This window comes from Salvelinus sp. IW2-2015, linkage group LG37, assembly GCF_002910315.2.
Source record: "Salvelinus sp. IW2-2015 linkage group LG37, ASM291031v2, whole genome shotgun sequence".
Classification (NCBI taxonomy): Eukaryota; Metazoa; Chordata; class Actinopteri; order Salmoniformes; family Salmonidae; genus Salvelinus; species Salvelinus sp. IW2-2015.
Window position 1 is genome coordinate 19,511,989 of NC_036876.1, and position 22,350 is coordinate 19,534,338.

The window sequence follows — 22,350 nt, forward strand, 5'->3', positions numbered from 1 at the left end:
ATTGGATCCTCTGTTTGTACCCCCCAGGGCAATTAAATTTATCCAAGAGCCTGCTCCAAGATGCCGCCGAAGGAGAAGAGGTATTCGGAGTGGACTTCTAGTCCGACTCAGGAGTCGTGCACATCATCCACCGCTTCTGAGTATATTACTCGCTAAAGCTCAGTCTCTGGACAATAAAGTAGACGAGCTCAGGTCAGGAATCTCCTTCCAGAGAGACATCAGGGAATGTAACATACTGTTACTGAATCATGTCTCTCTCTCGGGATATACTGTCACCGTCCTTACAGCCAGCTGGGTTCTCAGTACCTTGTGCAGGCAGGAAAAAAGAACTCTCCGGGAAGAAGAAAGGAGGTGGTGTTTCATGATTAACTTCTTTGGGCTGCAAGCCCGATGTCGGTACACTTATGACAACAGCCAGCTCAAGTGCAGGGCGCGAAATTCAAAATATATTTTTTAGAAATATTTAACTTTCACACATTAACAAGTCCAATACAGCATTTGAAAGATAAACATCTTGTGAATCCAGCCAACATGTCAGATTTTTTAAATGTTTTACAGCGAAAACACCACTATATTTATGTTAGCTCACCACCAAATACAAAAAAGGACAGACATTTTTCACAGCACAGGTAGCATGCACAAAGCCAACCTAACTAACCAAGAACCAACCAAACTAACCAAGAAACAACTTCATCAGATGACAGTCTTATAACATGTTATACAATAAATCTATGTTTTGTTCGAAAAATGTGCATATTTGAGGTATAAATCAGTTTTACATTGCAGCTACCATCACAGCTACCGTCAGAAATAGCACCGAAGCAGCCAGAGTAATTACAGACACCAACGTGAAATACCTAAATACTCATCATAAAACATTTCTGAAAAATACATGATGTACAGCAAATGAAAGACAAGCATCTTGTGAATCCAGCCAATATTTCCGATTTCTTAAGTGTTTTACAGCGAAAACACAATATAGCATTATATTAGCTTACCACAATAGCCAGAAACACAAGACATTTACCAGCAGCAAAAGCTAGCGATCGTAACAAACCAGCAAAAGATATATAATTTTTGACTAACCTCGACAAGCTTCATCAGATGACAGTCCTATAACATCAGGTTATACATACTTATGTTTTGTTCAAAAATGTGCATATTTAGAGCTGAAATCAGTGGTTATACATTGTGCTAACGTAGCATCTTTTTCCCAGAAAGTCCGGATATTTTTAGGACACRCACCTATTCTGACCAAATAACTATTCATAAACATTACTAAAAAATACATGTTGTATAGGAAATTATAGATACACTAGTTCTTAATGCAATCGCCGTGTTAGAATTCTAAAAATAACTTCATTACGACATCCAGCTTACGTTATGGCGAGAGAGTGCCCAAAATCTGGGCGCAAACTACTAGTTCACATGTTCGACAGATATATGAAATAGCATCATAAAATGGGTCCTACTTTTGATGATCTTCCATCAGAATGTTGTACAAGGGGTCCTTTGTCCAGAACAWTCGTTGTTTGGATTRAGAATGTCCTCTTCTCCAGTCAATTAGCACGGAAAGCTAGCAAAGTGGCGGGAAGCTCTCCTTCCTGAACAAACGCAGACAAAGCAACACGCCTAACGTCCCGAAAAAATTTCAATAATCTAATAAAACTATATTGAAAAAACATACTTTACGATGATATTGTCACATTTATCAAATAAAATCAAAGCCGGAGATATTAGTCGTCTATAACGACAGCTTTACAGAAGGCAAAACCAGGTCCCTTCTCGCGCGTTCCAGAAAACAGGAAATTGGGGTCACGTCATGCCAAGAGCTTTTATTCGACCTCAGATCATGTTATACACTCCATTTCTTCTCTCACTGCCTGTTGACATCTAGTGGAAGGCGTATGAAGTGCATGTATACTAATAAATATCAAGCACATTTATAGGCAGGCCCTAGAACAGAGCAWCGATTTCAGATTTTCCACTTCCTGTCAGGAAGTTTGCTGCAAAATGAGTTCTGTTTTACTCACAGATATAATTCAAACGGTTTTAGAAACTATAGAGTGTTTTCTATCCAATAGTAATAATAATATGCATATTGTACGAGCAAGAATTGAGTACGAGGCCGTTTGAAATGGGCTCCTTTTATCCAGGCTACTCAATACTGCTCCTGCAGCCCAAACAGGTTAACTACTAATGGTGTGATTGTAATAAAATACAGAAACTCAAGTCCATTTGTTCACCCGACCTAGAATACCTCACAATCAAATGCCGACCGTATTACCTCCCAAGAGAATTCACTTCGGTTATAGTCACAGCTGTGTATATTCCTCCTCAAGCCGAATCCATGACGGCCCTCAAGGAACTACACTGGACTTTATGCAAACTGTAAACCACATATCCTGAGGCCGCATTTATTGTAGCTAGGAATTTTAACAAAGCAAATTTGAGGAAAACACTACGGAAGATCTATCATTGACTATAGTACTCTCTCTGGTAAAACACTCGACCACTGCTACTCCCCCTTCCGGGATGCCTACAAGGCCCTCCACCGCCCTCCCTTCAGCAAATCAGATCACTACTCCATTTTGCTCCTCCCTTCCTATAGGCAGAAACTCAAAGTCTGGTCTGACCAATCGGAATCCATGCTTCAAGATTGTTTTCATCATGCGGACTGGGATATCTTCCGGGTAGCCTCTGAGAATAACATTGATGTATACATGGACATGGTGACTGAGTTCATCAGGAAGTGTGTAGGGGATGTTGTTCCCACTGTGACTATTAAAACCTACACAAACCATAACAGCATTTGTGCAAAACTGAAATCACGAACCCCCAGGTAGTGAAGGTAGGAAACAACACCTCCACTACGCTGATCCTCAACACAAGGGTGCATGCTCAGCCCCCTTCTTTACTCCCTGTTCACCCATGACTGTGTGGCCACGCACACCTCGAACTCTATCATCAAGTTTGCAGATGACACAACAGTAGTAGGCCTGATTACCAACAATGACGAGACAGCTTACAGGGGAAGGTGAGGGCCCTGTCGGAGTGGTGCCAGGAAAATAACCTCTCCCTCAACATCAACAAAACAAAGGTGCTGATCGTGGACTGCAGGAGACAGTAGAGGGAGTACACCCCTATCCACACCAACGGGACCACAGTGGAGAAGGTGAAGCTTCAACTTTCTCAGTGTACACATCACTGACAATCTGAAATGGTTCACCCACACAGATAGTGTGGTGAAGAAGGCACAACAGCGCCTCTTCAACCTCAGGAGGCTGAAGAAATTTGGCTTGGCCCCTGAGACCCTCACAAACTTTTACAGATGCACAATTGAGAACATCCTGTCGGGCTATATCCCCATCTGGTACGGCAACTGCACTGCCCGCAACCGCAGGGCTCTCCAGAATGTTGTGCGGTCTGCCCAACGCATCACCAGGGGTACACTGCCTGCCCTCCAAGCAGTTACGTTTTTTGCACTATAACGGTGACATACGGTGGACACAAACTATTGGGGCCTACATAAAGCTGTCCCAACAGCAGAGTCCCAACAGCTGTCCCAACAACTTACCACTGCTACACCTGCTATCAGCAAAGTATATAAGCAGACAATAAAAGCTCTTACAATATTCAATAATGACATTTCTCTAAAACAGGCTATAGGCTACGAACAGCTCACTACACAACATACACTTAGTATTACTTTCTTGGCTACAGTATAAATACCTCCCGGGCATATTACATCATTTATGCATCAGCTTACAAGACATTTCTGGTCTCAGGTTGTTGTGCTATGCTCACTTAAGCAGTCCTTCATGGCAAATTTTGTCATCAAACTTTGTAATCAGTCTGGCATTCTCTGGATTTATGGTGCTTTCAAGATAAATGGGAACTATGAAAAAAACAAGGTTGAATCATGACGTCATTGATCTTCAGGTTCCCGACTTGGAATTCAGTGTTGAATTCAGAGTTGAATGTATTTTCCCAGTTGTCTTGAACTGAAGTCAGATGTCCCAGTTCAGAGTTCGAGTTGTTTTGAGAGCCACAGAAGTCATGCTGCATTGACAGCATGGCAAATGTTGAATGTTTATCCTTTTCAGCTTGGAAAAGAGACCCTTAAACACAGACTTGGGACCACACACCCACTCCACTGAACATCTAGTGATTGCTTTGCAATGCTTGCAGTTAGCCACTGATTCCTTCCAAACCACTCATTGTTGAATTTGCGATTTCCAACTTGTTGTGTAATGTTTCTGTCCAATGGCAGATGAGCATCGATACGTTTTATCTATAATTTCTCTTCATATGACAAGGATTTGTCAGTAGATTGTCGACTTGATTCATGATGATGACTGCTAGCTAAGATTTTGACATGTTCAGTCCAATCAAAGCTACGGTACATATAACGTGATTTGATGTCATTTTATCTATGACCTTGAGCCTTCTTGTATGGGCACTTCTAATGTAACTCTATGGCAGCACCCAAGGGGCTTGAATTTTCGGTGACGTAATGTCCCAATGAGTGACAGAACACTGAGCCAATCACGGCGCAACTAGAGAACATTACGAACCCTTACAATAATAGCTATATTCAAATTATCCGTTTCAGACACCAACCTCACTCAAAATGTTACATACAGTATTGTCATTTTAAACTTTTATACTTATAACCGGGCCTCCCGGGTGGCGCAGTGGTCTAAAGCACTGCATCACAGTGCTAGCTGTGCCACCAGAGACTCTGGGTTCGAGCCCAGGCGGCCGCGACCGGGAGGCCCATGGGGCGGCACACAATTAGCCCAGCGTCGTCCGGGTTAGGAAGGGTTCGGCCGGCAGGGATATACTTGTCTCGTCGCGCACTAGCGACTCCTGTGGCAGGCCGGGCACAGTGCATGCTGACCAGGTCACCAGGTGTACAGTGTTTCCTCCGACACATTGGTGCGGCTGGCTTCCGGGTTGGACGTGCATTGTGTCAAGAAGCAGTACAGCTTGATTGGGTTGTGTTTCGAAGGACGCATGGCCCTCGACCTCTCCTGAGTACGTACGGGAGTTGCAGCGATGAGACAAGACTAACTACTACCAATTGGGGAGAAAAAAGGGGAAAAAATATACTTATAAACAAGTCAATGTACTAGCTGCTGAAAATATTCTTCCACTTCATTGCCACTTTAAGGGGATATTTACTCAAATAGTCTGTGTGTCTCACCGAATTCACATAGAAATGTGAGTCATTTTACTTGAGAACATAAAATAGGATGCTGTAGATCTGTAGATATGTTCTATGTGCGCTATTTCTATGCTTCCCATTCTTAAGTTTTGTTTTTGCGTCTTTTACCTTCGGTTTTGTACACCAGCTTCAAACAGCTGAAACAACACTATTTTTGGTTATGGAAAATATTTCACAGCGGTTTAGATACAAATTATTTTCTACACTATACTAGCTATTTTATTTTTAAATAAACTGAAACTAGGCAAACTATTAGAGTTTTAGCAACCAGGAAATGGCAAAGTCTTCATAAATGTCTTACAAATCGTCTATAACGCTTTATTAAGGGTTCATAAAGGTGGCATAACTGTGTGACATAATCACCAATGTCAAATGTGACATAACCCACTATGTCCAAAATGACTTAAACCTGTGCTTTAGAAAAGGGTGGCATAAGCACCGTTTAATAAATATTAAATTGAGGCTTCACAAAGCTGCCCTGTCATTCATCTTGGTAGAGCATTACAATGCCAGAATACTGGGTTTGATTCCCAGTACCATCCATGACCAAGTCGCTCTGGATAAAAGCGTCTGCTTATATTCCGTTTTCTTGGTTTTGTTTTTCCAGGATTTGGATTTTCCCCTTTTTTTCTGGTTTCCTCCAGTTTGTTCACACTTTTTTAATAAAAAAAAGATCAAAATGTGATTTTCTGTATTCACAACAATGCTTAAACCACATCAGGGGATGACATTTGAGGTCTGGGAAAAATCTAAGAAAATTAGATTTTTTGTGTAGTTGCCCTTTAAATCAGTGAGCATGCCCTGCAATTTTGTTTGGTTAGCGGATTTTCTGTAGTGCAGTAAGCGCACATGTAATGTGATTCGGCCACCAATGGAATGGATAGTAGTTAAGTGTTGCGTTACATTACATACTGTAGCTACCTCAATTGTTATTTTAAATCATTTCGGTAACTTCACAGCCTAAATGTAGCTAGCAGGCTCAGTTAAATACAAATCCCCCAAGATACAGCCACGTCTCAGTCACGTCATGAGATTTGTAAATGAAAGAGGAATATAATAATACGAATTGAATCGAGTTTCCAATATTCCCATTTAGAGTTTCTGCCGGAGCACAGAAATGTCCTTATCCAGAGGGTGTGATAAAGGCATTTCCTAACAGCTAACTTTCTTTGTTGTTACTTTTAAGGTAACCACCATGGTTAACATGCAGTATCTCCAGCAGGGAGAGAGGCATGAACCATTCGTCCACCAGCTCAGGGACAAGCTAATCTATTCACAGCCCTGTGTACTGTTCAATGTAATTGCATTTCTGGACTTTCTGAAACTTCATGTATTTGTATTATTTAAAAAATGTACAAATAAAAGGAAATTTATGGTTTAACCATGTCTTTAATGTTTATTTGATTTAGATGTTAGTGATAATTCCCTATGTGTTTACATCATTAAGCCTTTATGTATGTGTTATGAATGACCGAAGGTGTCTGACTTTATAGTAAGTATAGTGTCATATGATACAAGGCATTTATGTATGTGTTATAAATGACCAAAGGGTCTGACTTTAAAATAAATACAGCGTCATGCGATATAGTCTTTATGGATGTGTTATGAATGACTTCAAACTAAGTATTATAGAACACCACATAAAGTGTCATTAAATAGGTTATCAACATTTTGTTAATTTATGAAAATTCTCTCATGATCCACAGGTTACTGTAGGGTGTGAGGTATTTAAATGGGCTGATGGACCTGCAAAGCTTGCGTGTGTGTGTGTGTGTGTGTGTGTGTGTGTGTGTGTGTGTGTGTGTGTGTGTGTGTGTGTGTGTGTGTGTGTGTGTGTGTGTGTGTGTGTGTGTGTCTCAGAACCAAGAMGATTTGGAGTYGTCCAACCTGAGACTACGGCACCAGGTATTCTTCTTCTGTTCCCATGCTGGAGACCTGGGCTTGATTACAACCGGTTATAGTGGTGACAACATTTTGTGGTTGATCTTTTATTGGGGGAGTGGGTTAACGTGTCAAAGACCTGACTTGGCCCAGCACCGCACGGTATGACTCCCTTTTGCTGTGTGCGTGTTTGTGTACTGCGGAACATGTAACTTGGTTCCAGAAGGAAGACACTTTCAATTTCTTTAGGTTTGGGGCTTTCATCATGTTTCTTGGTGTAAAATCGTCTCCAGGCTATTGCACATACAGCACATATAAGCCTGAGATATCAACCATTCAAAGTTGGCCTTGGTGTGAGTGAACATAGAATTCAATAGGAGTGACCTTACAGAGTAAAGTATTTGTCATCTTCACTACTTAACAGTCAAAAAGTCAAAACTATTGCTAAACCCTGCCCAATTATAAAATGTATCTTCTTCAAATTTGATTTTAAACCTAATCCTAACTAATGAAAGACAATTTTGATGTTTAGGTCCGTCAGACCTTCTGTGCATTTGGGCGGAAGTCTCTGGGAACGAGATCAGGTGTAATGTGACTAATATGACATCAATTTAGAGCACATGTTTATATCYTATTCGACATAGTAGGTTATCTCACGTTTGACATGCGTGATTATGTCACACAGTTATGCCACATTTATGAACCCTTTATAAAGCATGACATACAATTATAGATTCTTTGTAAGACATTCATGTAGTGCTTATGAAGGCTTTATGAAGCCTTTACAAGCTGAACATCATTTAAAGCGGGACCATCACTTTTATACATTTTTACAACAAAAAAAAATTTAAAAGCTGAAATGTCTTGAGTCAACAAGTATTCAACACCTTTGTTATGGCAAGCCTAAATAAGTTGCTTAACAAGTCCCGTAATGAGTTGCATGGAGTCTGTTGTAATAGTGTTTAGTTTAACTTGACTACCTCCTCTCTGTACACCACACATACAATTATCTGTAAGGTCCCTCAGTCGATTAGTTAATTTCAAACACAGATTCAACCACAAAGACCAGGGAGGTTTTCCAATGACTCCCAAAGAAGGGCACCAGACATTGAATATCCTTTTGAGCATGGTGAAGATAATAATTACACTTTGGATGATGTATCAATACACATAGTCACTATAAAGATACAGTCAGTCCTTCCAAACTCACTTACCGGAGAGAAAGGAAAACAACCGCTCAGGGATTTTTTTCACCATGAGGCAGATGGTGACTTTAAAACAGTTACAGAGTTTAATGTTTGTGATAGGATAAAACTGAGGATGGATCAACAACATGGTAGTTACTCCACAATACTAACCTATTTGAGAGTGAAAAGGAATCCTGTACAGAATATTCCAAAACATGCATCCTGTTTGCAACAAGGCACTAAAGTAATACTGCAAAAAATGTGGCAAAGCTATTCACTTTTTGTCCTGAATACAAAGTGTTGTGTTCTTTTAGATTTGCCCCAAACATATTACTGAGTACCACTCTCCATATTGTCAAGCATAGTGGTAGCTGAATCATGTTATGGGTATGCTTATAATCATTAAGGACTAGGGAGGTTTTTTTATAAAAAGGAAACAGAATGGAGCTAAGCACAGGCAAAATCATAGAGGAAAACTGATGTGCTGTGATGAGATGCAGGTTAGCGCCAGGGCTGCTACAGACGACATAGCCACCTGCCGAGATGCAGTGAAGCAACTGCGGGTGAAAATGACATCGCTTGAAGACAGAGAGAGGAGACTGAACATACGTCTGGTGGGCCTGGAAGAAGCCGCAGAGGGTTCTGACGCAAAAGGCTTTCTTCAGGAGAATCTACCAAAATGGATACCATCGCTACAAGGGAGGAAGATTGAAATTCAACGGGCACACCGGATCTACAGTGGCAATAATAACCGTGCCCAGTCATTGCCCTCATATTCTGCCTGATAAGATATGAGGACCGAGTGGATATTCTGTGGTGAACCAGAGCCCTCGAGAACCCACCGAGACACGAGGGATCCAATCTGGCATTCTACCCAGACTACAGCAATGAAACCAAACTGAAGAGGAAATCCTTCGACCATGTCAAACGACAGACGACAGCAAGAGGACGTCGCCCGTTCCTGATATACCCAGCCATCCTGAAGATCAGGAAAAATGGAACACTCCAAGAATTCCATACTGTGGAGGAAGCAAAGGCATGCCTTACAGCTCAGGACTACAAGAGAAGGTGCCCAGTCATTGCCCCCCATTCCTCCAGATTCTCCCCACTGCAGACGGAAGAAACAGACAACTACGGCCCCCCTCCTTCCTTGAATACCCCTTCGCATGAAGGCCCATCTTAACTAGTAAGATGGACACAACTAATGCTAAACTAATTAGCTAACGTCATCCATGTTTATTTGTTATTCAGCGACATAATGTAGTTAATTTGGTACGAGGGGCATGGTGGATTTGTTAACTTGGCGGTGTGAAATACTTTCTGAAAGCACTGTATGTGTTAACTGTTGTTACTTCTATTGTCAATGCTGTGGTTAATTTGTTGTTAATGTTGTTACTAATTTGATTTTAATGTGTTTTATGTACAAATGTATTGTTTTAATTACAGGGAGAACTTCACTGTAAAACATACAGTTTACAGTATAATCCTGTACATTTACAGGGAACAGTTGTACAGTGCACAGTGTTTACAGTTTCAGTGCAGCCTGGCATTGTGACATTGCTCATAAGTCATGCTATCAGCCTTTTCTTCCTCTCTAACCCGAGAGAATGCGCTTAATGTTTATTTTATCTCTCATTGTGTCTGTCCCTTCATTTTGCATGTGTGCATGCACATCCACATACACACAGACAGACCACACTATAAAAAGAGGGCACCACTATAGACTGCAGTCCAGGATGGCCCCCCCACTGTGGTCCCAGACTCCAGCACATGTCTCCAGGCCCTACTGCTAATGAGAAGCAGCTGTCTCTGGTGGCTAGCTGGGAGTCTGCTAAGCTTTACCTTGCACTCTGTAATTACTCAGCCAATGCATGCATGCATGCACCTCCCAGCGCCAAACCACACAGATGGCTCAATCTGACCTGCCACTTATTAATGACCTGTTTTAGTAGTTGCTGCCGATGTCTAAGAAGATTGCGTTTTACCAAACGATCAGGCCATCTGGTTGTGAGAGTCTGGAGGGAAAAACACTAGCTTGTAACCCAATACCATCACAGAGAGTTGAGAGGGAGCGATTCCTCTGGCTGTTTGACATGTTGGGCATGTGTCTGTGTAGCCTTGTGTGTTGCTACTGCCACTGCAAAATACACCAGGCTTTACTGTGCGATAACAGATGACAAAAACACGCAGAGTCAGAACAAATATCTGTAATGATCAATTAGAGTTACGCTAAAGCAGCAATATGCCCTTTCGTTGACCCCTTTCATTGACAAGCAAGACTGAAAAAAACAGTCATGCACTACATATTCATATTATATGCTGTTGTTCTTTTCCCTAAGGCCTTAGGCATGCGTTTGGCTGCCAAGGTTTCTGAAGCGTAACTTAAAGGGGGTGTCGAGGGGGGATTGAGAGAGGTGGGGTGTGAATATACATCGCAAGACCGAAGCAAATCGAGACCGAGTCAAGTACAAAACCAGAAAAATGCGAGTCCAAGACCATGATTGTAGTAATTTTGCCAAATCACCAAAATGTCCAATATGTCCAGAGTTCAAAATGTCCAGTATTTGTGTGTTCATATTTCAGAACAACATATGGATTGTTTAGACATTCAAAATAGTGTGCTACAAATTATTACTAACCTAAACACAGTGTGGAAAAATGGGCCTTCTATGCCTTCAGAGAAGGGCTAAGGATTTATAAAATAATGATTATAATAATATAATAGTAATGATAATGATATTATTATTTTCAATGATGTTCTGATTTAATTTCTTCAGATTTTGTTAGAAATGAAAGGGTTAACAATTTAAAACAATTTATTTGCTGGTCTCTGGGGAGGTAAATCTAGCTGGCTAGGTCAGCCATTGGCTAGGCCATCCGAAGCTGGATAAAGGCATCTGCCATTCAACGGTATTAGGGAAATTTTTTAGAGTGACAGTGGAATTAACCAATCACAATTTGAATTAATGGGTGGGACCGTTTTTACAATGGAAACTTTTGCCTTCTTGAAGGCCAACAGGTCACTGCACAATAGCGAGCGGAAGTTTTCCCATGGTCTAGCTAGCTAGCTTTTGTTGACGGCTAGTTTGCAGTGGCTGCAGCAGGTGTTATCAAAGACGATGTTGTTGCTCATTTGTTAGCTTCTCCCTTTTCAAGAATAACTTTCAACAAGAAGTTTCAAATTATCATCATCTGGTGAGTGTAACTGTCTTTTATTGCAGCGCACTTGCTGTTGTTAGCAATCTCTTTGAAAATAACTTCTGTGTGAAACATTGTTGCATTTACAGTGAAACTGACAGCATTTTAGCAACATGAAATCTGTTCATATACACCACCAGGAAGAACGACACACACAAAAAAAAATCTGACAAGCGACCACTTAGATATAGTCATTTTCACGTTTTCATAAATCTTTAGTATACGTAATTCCCTACCATTCTAAGGCATTTGTGAAAATTCTATAGCAATATAGAGTGGGAAAACGGCCATGTGTTTGGACAATTAGTAGACACTGCAGTAAATAAAACATCTACACAGACCGGTTGCTATAGCCAATCAACAGTAGGCATGTATACAAACAAGCCATTTGCCGTCAAAATTCCACTGATAAACAATGGGGAATTGTAGCCTCCTCATCCTTCTGCAGCCTGCCTGCCAATGCTAATTTGTCCCAACGAAGCACCCAAGCTAACTGGTTAAAGTTGGCTAGCTTGCTAGCTAGCTACTTCCAGACACAAATGAGAGAACACCTCACTCTGATCATTTTACTCGCCGTAGCAGAGCTGGTTAGGCTGTTTAAATGTTATCTAGAGCGTTCTTGACTAATTATTACATTTGTTTGTTTAAGTTTACTGACACCAGTCATATTCAGAGGGTGTTGCGCATTTGTATATTCATCAGTTGTTCTGAATTTGCAAATGCAAGAGATATGCTAACAATTACAATCGTTCAAGTTCTTGCTAGCTAACCAAATCACAGCTGCATCTCTAGCTGTGTATAGCCACCGAAAAACGATATGAGGGGGAAAAGTCAGTCACTCACCCACTGCTCTAATGGCATGAAATTACATCCTCCTAGCAGCTAGCTAGCTAACGTTAGGCTCCGTGTTTTTAGCTTGCTATATAAAGAGATACGCTAGCCTATTAGCCACGTTATGAATGACTTGTGATAATTTCCCTTGCGAGTTTGATTGTATTGACATTCCCAGCCTTAGATACATTCGTCCATTTTTGTCCAGAATATTGAGTCACTGAAACAGTGCATCCCGAATGGAGGCAGCAAATGATGTACCAAGCCAACTGTGATTTACAACCTGATAGCAATACTTTTTTAACTAACCAGAAATGTATTGGTGAATTATATTAATCATGCATTGAACTGCATCCATCTATTCTGCCAACAATCCCTTAGTGTACATCATGGATTCATTGAGTCAAATATAGAACCTATTTTTAAAACCTCTTATAAAGTTGGTTTTGTAGCATAAACTAGGAATTTCATATTTTTTACTGAAATTATGATTGCCTGTTGTTTCATATCTGGAAAGTAGTTAAAACGCTATCAGTTCCACTTTAAACACAGATTACTCTTTGTGTGCTAAACCTGAAATGTTTTGCAATGGGAAGTGCCAACCTGGAGAATATCCTGAAGCTATGGCCCATCTCTCTGTCTGAGGTTCAGCTCCATCAACTCTGGCAGACTGCTAAACCTGAAATGTTTTGCAATGGGAAGTGCCAACCTGGAGAATATCCTGAAGCTATGGCCCATCTCTCTGTCTGAGGTTCAGCTCCATCAACTCTGGCAGACTGTGAAAAATACATTACGGTTCTGTGCCTGAGCCACAGGCTGTGACCACAGCAAGGATTACGTTGAGTGAATCCATTCAGATAGAGAAAGGAGGCACTTGGTTTAAAAATGAGGCTTTCCAAGCAAGCATTGGCAATAGTATGGTGAAAGCTGGACTTGCTATAGAATGTACAACACGGCACCATACCATACTCTTACAACCCATTGAAATATTTCCAATGATGTCTTCATATGATAATGACGGTGAAATCCTTGTGTACAGGCTTTTGTTCTAGCCTAGTGTAGCACATGGGGACGTGTCCACACTTCCCCTGCCAAATAGCTAGCTTTTCGATGGTGCGACTGGGTAAGGTGGTCACGTGCGTTTGCGTGGCAGAGGTTCTGGGTTCGAGCCTTGGTATGAGCCAAATCAGGAGGAAGTGGTAATCACTAGCCAGCGTGTGACGTTATTTACACTAAAATACTTCCAATTCAACTAATCATCGAACCCTTCATTAATTGAATAGGTGTATGAGTACAAGGTTGGAACAAAAGCATGTACACCATGTGGGTTTCTAGGAGCAAAGCTCAACAATGAATAGTCAGACTACCTCATCTAATATATCCTCCTGGTTGAGTTTCTTGATCATGAACATGTGTAAGATATGACTGATGGACAAAAGTGCACTTAATAATAACGTGACCCATGTTGCAGAGCCATCCGTCATTCATGTTCCTCATTAGCTCTAACGGCACAGCAAACAATAGCCTAATACAACATTGTTCAATGTCTAGTACAATGTTATTATTTATTGAGAAATGTTCAAGAAAAAAACAATTGCATAGATAAAGTACTAGTGTGACAAATGCCTGTTTTATACTAGAAATGTATGTCATTCAGTGTGCAGTGTGCCTCTATTGATTCTATAAAAGCAAGAGGACAGTGTATCAAAAACGCCCCAACATAATCTCCTCAAAAGCACATAACCACATATGATACCTTATTATTGTGATCTTGATCAGTATTCCAAGAATAAGTGTTTCCATTTGCTGTTGAAAACTGGTTATTTCAGTGGATTATCAAGGTTATACAGTGTAATAAATACCTTGAAAAAATGAATCCTTATAACAGACCGTGTGGTATACCAGACAGTAGGGTAGGTTATTTTGAGGAACATGTGTAGGTTTTATTTATTTTACAATCATATGCCTGCCCTTAGCCTGTATCGATGTTACAGAAAAATATCAAATCACTTATGAGCTTTTTATGGCTAAAGAATAGTTATGGTCTACATGAACACAATTAGTCTACTGTTGTCTGCATCCTTGCTCTGTGTGTGACTAATATCAGCACATGTGCATGACTGTAGGCTATGTAACCTATCAGAGGGTAAAATATGCAAGAGTACTGAGCAGGCTTTGAGACACTGCCCCACTCTTCACACAACTTCTCAGCGCCTCCATGTATAGCTGTTAAACACTGCTCTTTCTGTTTGCTGTAGCAGTGATTCAGCTGTCTGCATCCTTCATACTCCCCTCAACTATCAACACACCAGGAAAGACAAGAATAGTGTCACATCATGCTCTTAAGTGACCAGTAGTCTATACTGCATACTGACTTAACTTCTACCCATTTTGTGCCTCCCATAATTGAAATGCATAGAAAAAAGCAATTGTAGCCTATCATAAAATAACACATTTGGGAGCTTCATATTAGGCTAACTATATTTTCTGGTATTTGCTCCAGGAATTAAATGGTTTGAAAATAGACCGCTCAGTATTTATACATCATTGCCCCATGCAGGTTAATAAATGTAAAGGCTATGTAAACCACCATGGTTGTCTCATGTCTCCTATGCAATGTGACTGTGATGTTTTTGATCAATGTAGTTGAAAGCATTCTAGTGCGCACACTGTTCTAAACACAAGGTAGATAGGTCTACAGGATAGCATTCTTACAATAGGATAGCTTCCTTATGATAGGCTACTTTATCACTATTGTTAAACAAACTCAATAACACATTGTGATGGTAAAGGTGTATTAATAAACGTGCTCTTACCTGGGGGACAGTTGCAATCAGGAGTATGGCTAACTTGTCGGGCAATCCGTATCTTCGATAAATTTTCATAGGAGCGCTGTAAATAAAAAAAATAAAAAAACATCAGGCTAAATTACATAAACTTGAAGAGCAGAGGGTAGATTAAATATTAAAACCGATTAGGGAATACTGTACACTCATATTGTTAAATAAATAATCATAACCTACAAGCGTTCAGTCATTTGCCAACCTGGCCATATTGCTAGCAAGTGCACGTGAGATGCTTGCTTACCTGTGACAGGAGCTCATCCACTCTCTCTTGAATCAATGAATTAAACTGATCCACAGAAAAACTGGGGACCCTGTGAAAGATTTGCTCGCCATGTCCAGTTTCCAAATCCAGGACCCTGTCCGTGATCGCTGATGTTTGTACACTTAATAATATGCAAAAGGCAAGGGACGCTAGAGAGAATAAAGACGAGATAACGTTCATAACTGTTGTGCAGCAATATTGCTGCTTCAAAGATGTCGTTTCTCTCTCCATTTTTTCTCCGCGCACTTTGGTCTCTACAACCTTTATAACAATTTCTTGACCATGCTGAACTAAGTGCAATCTGCATGTACAGTCGGCCAAGAATGATTTAAATTCAGGCACTCAAGCTCTTTATGTCTAGCCTATGTGTCTGACGACGCAATGTCAACGCACAATGAGGTACACTGGTCCTACAGCGACAGTGAACCGCTCTCACCAAAGACCCTCGCTCTGAGACGCTGCAAAACAGTGCAACCTGTGACTGATTTCACGGCTTGAAGCAACTCCTACAAAGTAATTGCACTGCTGGAGAAAATAATAATCGACACCTTAACACGGAACCCAAACCGGCTGCGCGCGTGCGCCATCGTGCGCTATCGTGCATACATTTATTTTGCCCCCCCACACCAAACGCGATCACAACACGCAGGTTAAAATATCAAAACAAACTCTGAACCAATGACATTAATTTGGGGACAGGTCGAAAAGCATTAAACATGTATGGCAATTTAGCTAGTTAGCTTGCACTTGCTAGATAATGTTAATTTGTCATATTTAGCTAGCTTGCTGTTGCTAGCTAATTTGTCCTGGGATATAAACATTGAGTTGTTATTTTACCTGAACTGCACAAGGTCCTCTACCCTGACAAATTAATCCACACATAAAACGGCCAACCGAATCGTTTCTAGTCATCTCTCCTCCTTCCAGGCTTTTTCATTGTTGAACTTATATGGTGATCGCATCTAAACTTTCATTGTATTACCACGACTACCGGCAAAACAGTTCGTCTTTCAATCACCCACGTGGGTATAACCAATGAGGAGATGGCACGTGGGTACCTGCATCTATAAACCAATGAGGAGATGGGAGAGGCAGGACTTGCAGGACGATCTGCGTCAGAAATAGGAATGAGTTCTTTTTTAGCCCTTGGCGTCGCAGAAGCTCGTTGGCGAGCGCGAGCAGTGTGGGTGCAATAATTGAATAACATGGATTTCTAAATTTATTTTGCGAAGCTACTCTTCCTGGGGTCCAGCAAAATTAAGGTAGTTATGCTATTTTAAAAACATTATAATACATTAATTACATGTGTGTACATGTACACATTCATTTTGTGTTGTTGATCTGTGGTAGTGGAGTTGGAGCCTGAGGGCACACACTTAGTGTGTTGTGAAATCTGTTATGAATGTATTATAATGTTTTTAAAATAGCATAACTGCCTTAATTTAGCTGGACGCCAGGAAGAGTAGCTGATGCCTTGGCAGCAGCTAATGGGGATCCATAATAAATACAAATACAAATACCCTCTGTAGCACTTTGCGTTCAAGGGCAGTGCATTTGCCATACCAAGCGGTCATGCAGTCTGTTAAGATGCTCTTGTTGGTGCAGCTGTATGACTTTTTGAGGATCTGAGGGCCCATTCCAAATCTTTTCAGTCTCCTGAGGTGTGGAAGAGGCACTGTCGTAACCTTTTCACGAATGTACAGGTTAAGGTACTATTTAAGTCCTTAGTGATGTTTACGCCAAGGAACTTGAACCTCTCGATCGGCACCACTATAGCCCCGTCGATGTGGGTGGGTGCTTTTCCCTCTTTCTCCTGTAGTCCACGATCAGCTACTTGGTCTTTCTGACATTGAAGGAGAGGTTGTTGTCCTGGCACAACACTGCCAAGTCTCTGACCTCCACCCTGTAGGCTGTCTCATCGCGTCTGCAATCAGGCKTACCATCGTCGTGTCGTCAGAAAACTTGTTGATGGTGTTGGAGTCATGGGTGAACACAAAGTATAGGAGGGGACTAAGCACACACGTGTGAGGGGCCCCTGTGTTGAGGGTCAGTGTGGCTGCCTACCCTCAACACCTGGGACTGTCCCGTCAGGAAGTCCAGGATTCAGTTGCAGAGGGAGGTGTTCAGTCCCAGGGTCCCCAGCTTGATGATGAGGTTGGAAGGGTCTATGGTGTTAAATGCTGAGCTGTAGTCTTCATTAAATAGTACCAGTCTCAATGTCAACAGTGAAGAGGCGACTACGGGATGCTGGCCTTCTGTACATGTACATATTACCTCTATTATCTCTGTACATGTACATATTACCTCAATCACCGGTGCCCCCACACATTGACTTTGTACCAGTACCCCCTGTATATTTTTTTACCTTTATTTAACTAGGCAAGTCAGTTAAAGAACAAATTCTTATTTTCAATGACAGCCTAGGAACAGTGGGTTAACTGCCTTGTTCAGGGGCAGAACAACATATTTTTACCTTGTCAGCTCAGGGATTCAAACTTGCAACCTTTCGGTTTCTAGTCCAACGCTCTAACCACTAGGCTACCTGCCTCCCCACAAAAGCCTCGCTATTTTAATTTTACTGCTGCTGTGTAAATATTTGTTATTTTACATTTTTTACTTATCTATCTTTTACTTAACACTTATTTTTCTTAAAACTGCATTGTTGTTTAAGAGCTTGTATATAAGCATTCTGTCACGCCCTGACTTTAGTTATATTTGTTTTCTTTATTTTTTGGTTAGGTCAGGGTGTGACAAGGGTGGTTTGTTTTAGTTTTTGTATTGTCTAGGGTTTTTGTTTATCTATGGGGATTTTGTATGGTCTAGGGGTATGTAGGTTTGTGGTGGCCTGAATTGGTTCCCAATCAGAGACAGCTGTTTCTCGTTGTCTCTGATTGGGGAGCCTATTTAGGTTGCCATTTTCCATGTTGGTTTTGTGGGTAGTTGTTTTCTGTTTTGTGTTGCTGCACCTTACAGGACTGTTTCGTTTTCGTTTCACTCTCTTTGTTATTTTGTTTAGTGTTTCTGTTCTAATAAAAATAACATGAACACTTACCACGCTGCGCATTGGTCTGACTACTCTTCATCCGACGACGAAAATCGTTACACATTTACTGTAATGTCTACAGCTGTTGTATTCGGCCATGTGTCAAATAAAATGTGATTTGATTTGATTTCACTGCACTTATCCAGTGTATGTGATGATAAAAAATGCAACAAACAAGTAATGATTTATTAAATGTGTACCCAGTACATAGAAATAAAACAGCATTTATTGTCCCTATTTCAACAGAAATTTATCATTTTGCTGTCATAATACCCAACCACACACAAACGCAGAACAAAAGCACAACAGCGCTGCTGGAGGATTACAGCGGTTAAGATCCTTGTTCAAGGATACAATGACAGTAAATGGCACCTGGGACCAGAGACCAGCAGCCCTTCGGTTGACAGTTCAGTTGCCACTTTCATTGCCTGGCCTGGGGCTTGTACCAGCACCCTTTTGGCCACTGGTCCGTCTCTTCCATCACATACATACATTTAGCAGAACAAATTTGAACAATATTGGCTAATCAATTGCTTTTCTGTCAATAAAAAAATGTCGGATGAGGTTTTTCAAAGTTAACCTGGTTATAGAACCCCCCGGTTTATGCAATCTGTTACATAATGCTGTATCAAGGTATAGCTCTCTAATGCTTATACTGCAATTTTCTTTTTCTGTCTCTGCCAGTCTATATCTCTTCTAATAATATATACTTTGTGACAAGGTGAGGACAGTCACTCACTGCATATATCCAGTGGATTTTCCAGTCATCTCGGAGCTGACCCTTATCTTAAGTCTTGTGCCTTACCAGTGCATTTTGCAATAGGCCTACTGATCTTCATTCCTTATGCGACAGTGTCATCTAGTGGCTAAGTATTCTCCAAAGTATTCAGCTGGTATGTTTCTTCAGTAATCTATCACCCTGTTCTTTTGCAGGAGGACAGAAGTATTATATGCTGCTATGTATGTATGTGGATGACTCAACAATATACACATCAGCTACTACAGCGACTGAAAATGCTTGGAACACTTAACAAAGAGCTGCAGTTTGTTTCAGAATGGGTGGTAAGGAATAAGTTTGTCCTTCATTTTTCAAAAACTAAAAGCATTGATATTTGGCACAAATCATTCACTAAACCCTAAACCTCAACTAAATCTTGTAATGAATAATGTGGAAATTGAGCAAGTTGAGGTGACTAAACTGCTTGGAGTAACCCTGGATTGTAAACTGTCATGGTCAAAACATGTTGATACAACAGTAGCTACGATAGGGAGAAGTCTGTTCATAATAAAGCTTTGCTCTGCCTTCTTAACACTATCAACAAGGCAGGTCCTACTGTTCAGTCGAGTGGTCAGGTGCCACAAAGGGACTTTGGAAAATTACAATTGGCTCAGAACAGGGCAGCACATCTGGCACTTAAATGTACACGGAGAGCTAACATTAATGGTATGCATGTGAATCTCTCATGGCTAAAAGTGGAGGAGAGATTGACTTCATCAGTACTTGTTTTTGTAAGAAGTAGTGACAAGCTGAATGCACTGTTAAGTTGTTGGTTGTTACTTAGAAATATTCGTTCAAATTTAGAAGCATATTACCTTGGATTTTTATTTGCAAATGCCAGTCTTTTTCAACACATATAAATGAAGTACTATGTTCAAAAATACAAGTAAAACCAGAAACCTATTATTGTCAATAAAAATCATAATTTTTTTTTTGCAATATTTACTAAGCCTGTGGGTCGTTTTTTACAGTGTGGGCTGAGCAGAAATTTAACAGAAAACAAAAATATAACATAAAGTACTTCTATGTACGTTGAGGCTATATTTAAGAAACTGTCACGTTCCTGACCTGTTTTTCCTTTGTTTAGCTTTGTTTAGTTGGTCAGGACGTGAGCTGGGTGGGCAGTCTATGTTATTTGTTTCTTGTTTAGGTTCATTGGTTAATTAGCCTTATATGGTTCTCAATCAGGGGCAGGTGTTTGACGTTTCCTCTGATTGAGAACCATATTAAGGTAGGCTGTTCACACCGTTTGTTTGTGGGTGATTGTTTTCCGTGTCTGTGTATGTGTATGTACCACACGGGACTGTTTCGTTTGTTTAGTCTGTTCCTGTTCGTGCGTTCTTCGTGTTATGTAAGTTCTCATGTCCAGGTCGGTCTACGTCGTTTTTGTTATTTTGTAATTTATCAAGTGTGCTTCGTGTTCGTCTTGTTTAAATAAATTCATTATGTATTCCACAAAAGCTGCGTTTTGGTCCGATCCATGCTCCTCCACAGACGAGGAGGAGAACAATCGTTACAGAAACTTGGAGTGTAGGACCACCTAGAGACTGAAGTGAGATGAGTGGAGGCCCCACACTCACCTCAGAGAAATGTCTGATTTATTTATTTCACCTTTATTTAACCAGGTAGGCTAGTTGAGAACAAGTTCTCATTTACAACTGCGACCTGGCCAAGATAAAGCATAGCAGTGTGAACAGACAACAACACAGAGTTACACATGGAGTAAACAATAAACAAGTCAATAACACAGTAGGAAAAAATATATATATATAAATAAATGACTCTATATACATTGTGTGCAAAAGGCATGAGGAGGTAGGCAATAAATAGGCCATAGGAGCGAATAATTACAATTTAGCAGATTAACACTGGAGTGATAAATCATCAGATGATCATGTGCAAGTAGAGATACTGGTGTGCAAAAGAGCAGAAAAGTAAATAAATAAAAACAGTAAGGGGATGAGGTAGGTAAATTGGGTGGGCTGCTTACAGATGGACTATGTACAGCTGCAGCGATCGGTTAGCTGCTCAGATAGCAGATGTTTAAAGTTGGTGAGGGAAATAAAAGTCTCCAACTTCAGCGATTTTTGCAATTCGTTCCAGTCACAGGTGTAACGGATGTGAAATGGCTAGCTAGTTAGCGGGTACGCGCTAATAGCGTTTCAATCGGTTACGTCACTTGCGCTGAGACTTGAAGTAGGGTTTCCCCTTGCTCTGCAAGGGCCGCGGCTTTTGTGGAGCGATGGTTAACGACGCTTCGTGGGTGACTGTTGTTGATGTGTGCAGAGGGTCCCTGGTTCGCGTCGGGGCGAGGGGACGTACTAAAGTTATACTGTTACATTGGCACACAGCTCGGACACCTATGCATACCCACAATACATGCCACCAGGGGTCTCTTCACAATTCCCAAGTCCAGAACAGAGTATGGGAGGTGCACAGTACTACATAGAGCCATGACTACATGGAAGTCTATTGAAACTGATGCAAGCAGTAGAATCAGATTTAAAAAACAGATAAAAATACACCTTATGGAACAGCGGGGACTGTGAAGAGACACACACACAGGTACAGACCCACGCACAGGTACAGACACACGCATTGGCACACAAACGCTTGCACACGCACTCTACACATACATACATTGTAATATTGTTGTATGGTTGTATTATCAATTTTGTATTGTAGATATGTAGTGGTGTAATAATGTTATATGATGTACCGTTATATATTTTGTCTTATGTGAAATGTAAGTGCCTTAATGTGTTTGGACCCTAGAAAGAGTAGCTATTTATCAATGGGGATCCCTAATAAATACAAATACATGCATACCCATAACATGATGCAGCCACCACTATGCTTGAAAATATGTAGAGTGGTACTCAGTAATGTGTTGTATTTGCCGCAAACATAACACTTTGTATTCAGGACAAAAAGTTCAATGCTTTTCCCCATTTTTTTCAGTATTACTTCAGTGCCTTTCTGCAAACAGGATGCATGTTTTGGAATATTTTTATTATGTACAGGCTTCCTTCTTTTCACTATGTCAATTAGGTTAGTACTGTGGAGTAACTACAATGTTGTTGATCCATCCTCA

The 22,350-nt window shown here is 40.7% G+C and overlaps 1 protein-coding gene across 9 annotated transcripts in view; it reads right to left on the reverse strand.

The window, feature by feature from the left end:
- Positions 1 to 15,964, reverse strand: part of LOC111960057 (collagen alpha-1(XXV) chain) — a 394,437-nt gene extending 378,473 nt beyond the window's left edge. For 7 of the 9 annotated variants that reach the window (XM_070437776.1, XM_070437777.1, XM_070437773.1 and 4 more), the window contains exons 1-2: positions 15,415 to 15,963; positions 15,144 to 15,219 (exon numbers count right to left, since the gene is read on the reverse strand). In XM_070437776.1, the coding sequence (XP_070293877.1) occupies positions 15,144 to 15,219; positions 15,415 to 15,666 (328 nt within the window). In that variant the 5' untranslated portion in view covers positions 15,667 to 15,963. Of the gene's footprint in view, positions 1 to 15,143; positions 15,220 to 15,414 lie in introns of all 9 variants that reach the window. The other 2 variants (XM_070437770.1, XM_070437769.1) reach the window with 1 other exon arrangement.
- Between the last annotated feature and the right edge of the window lie 6,386 nt (positions 15,965 to 22,350).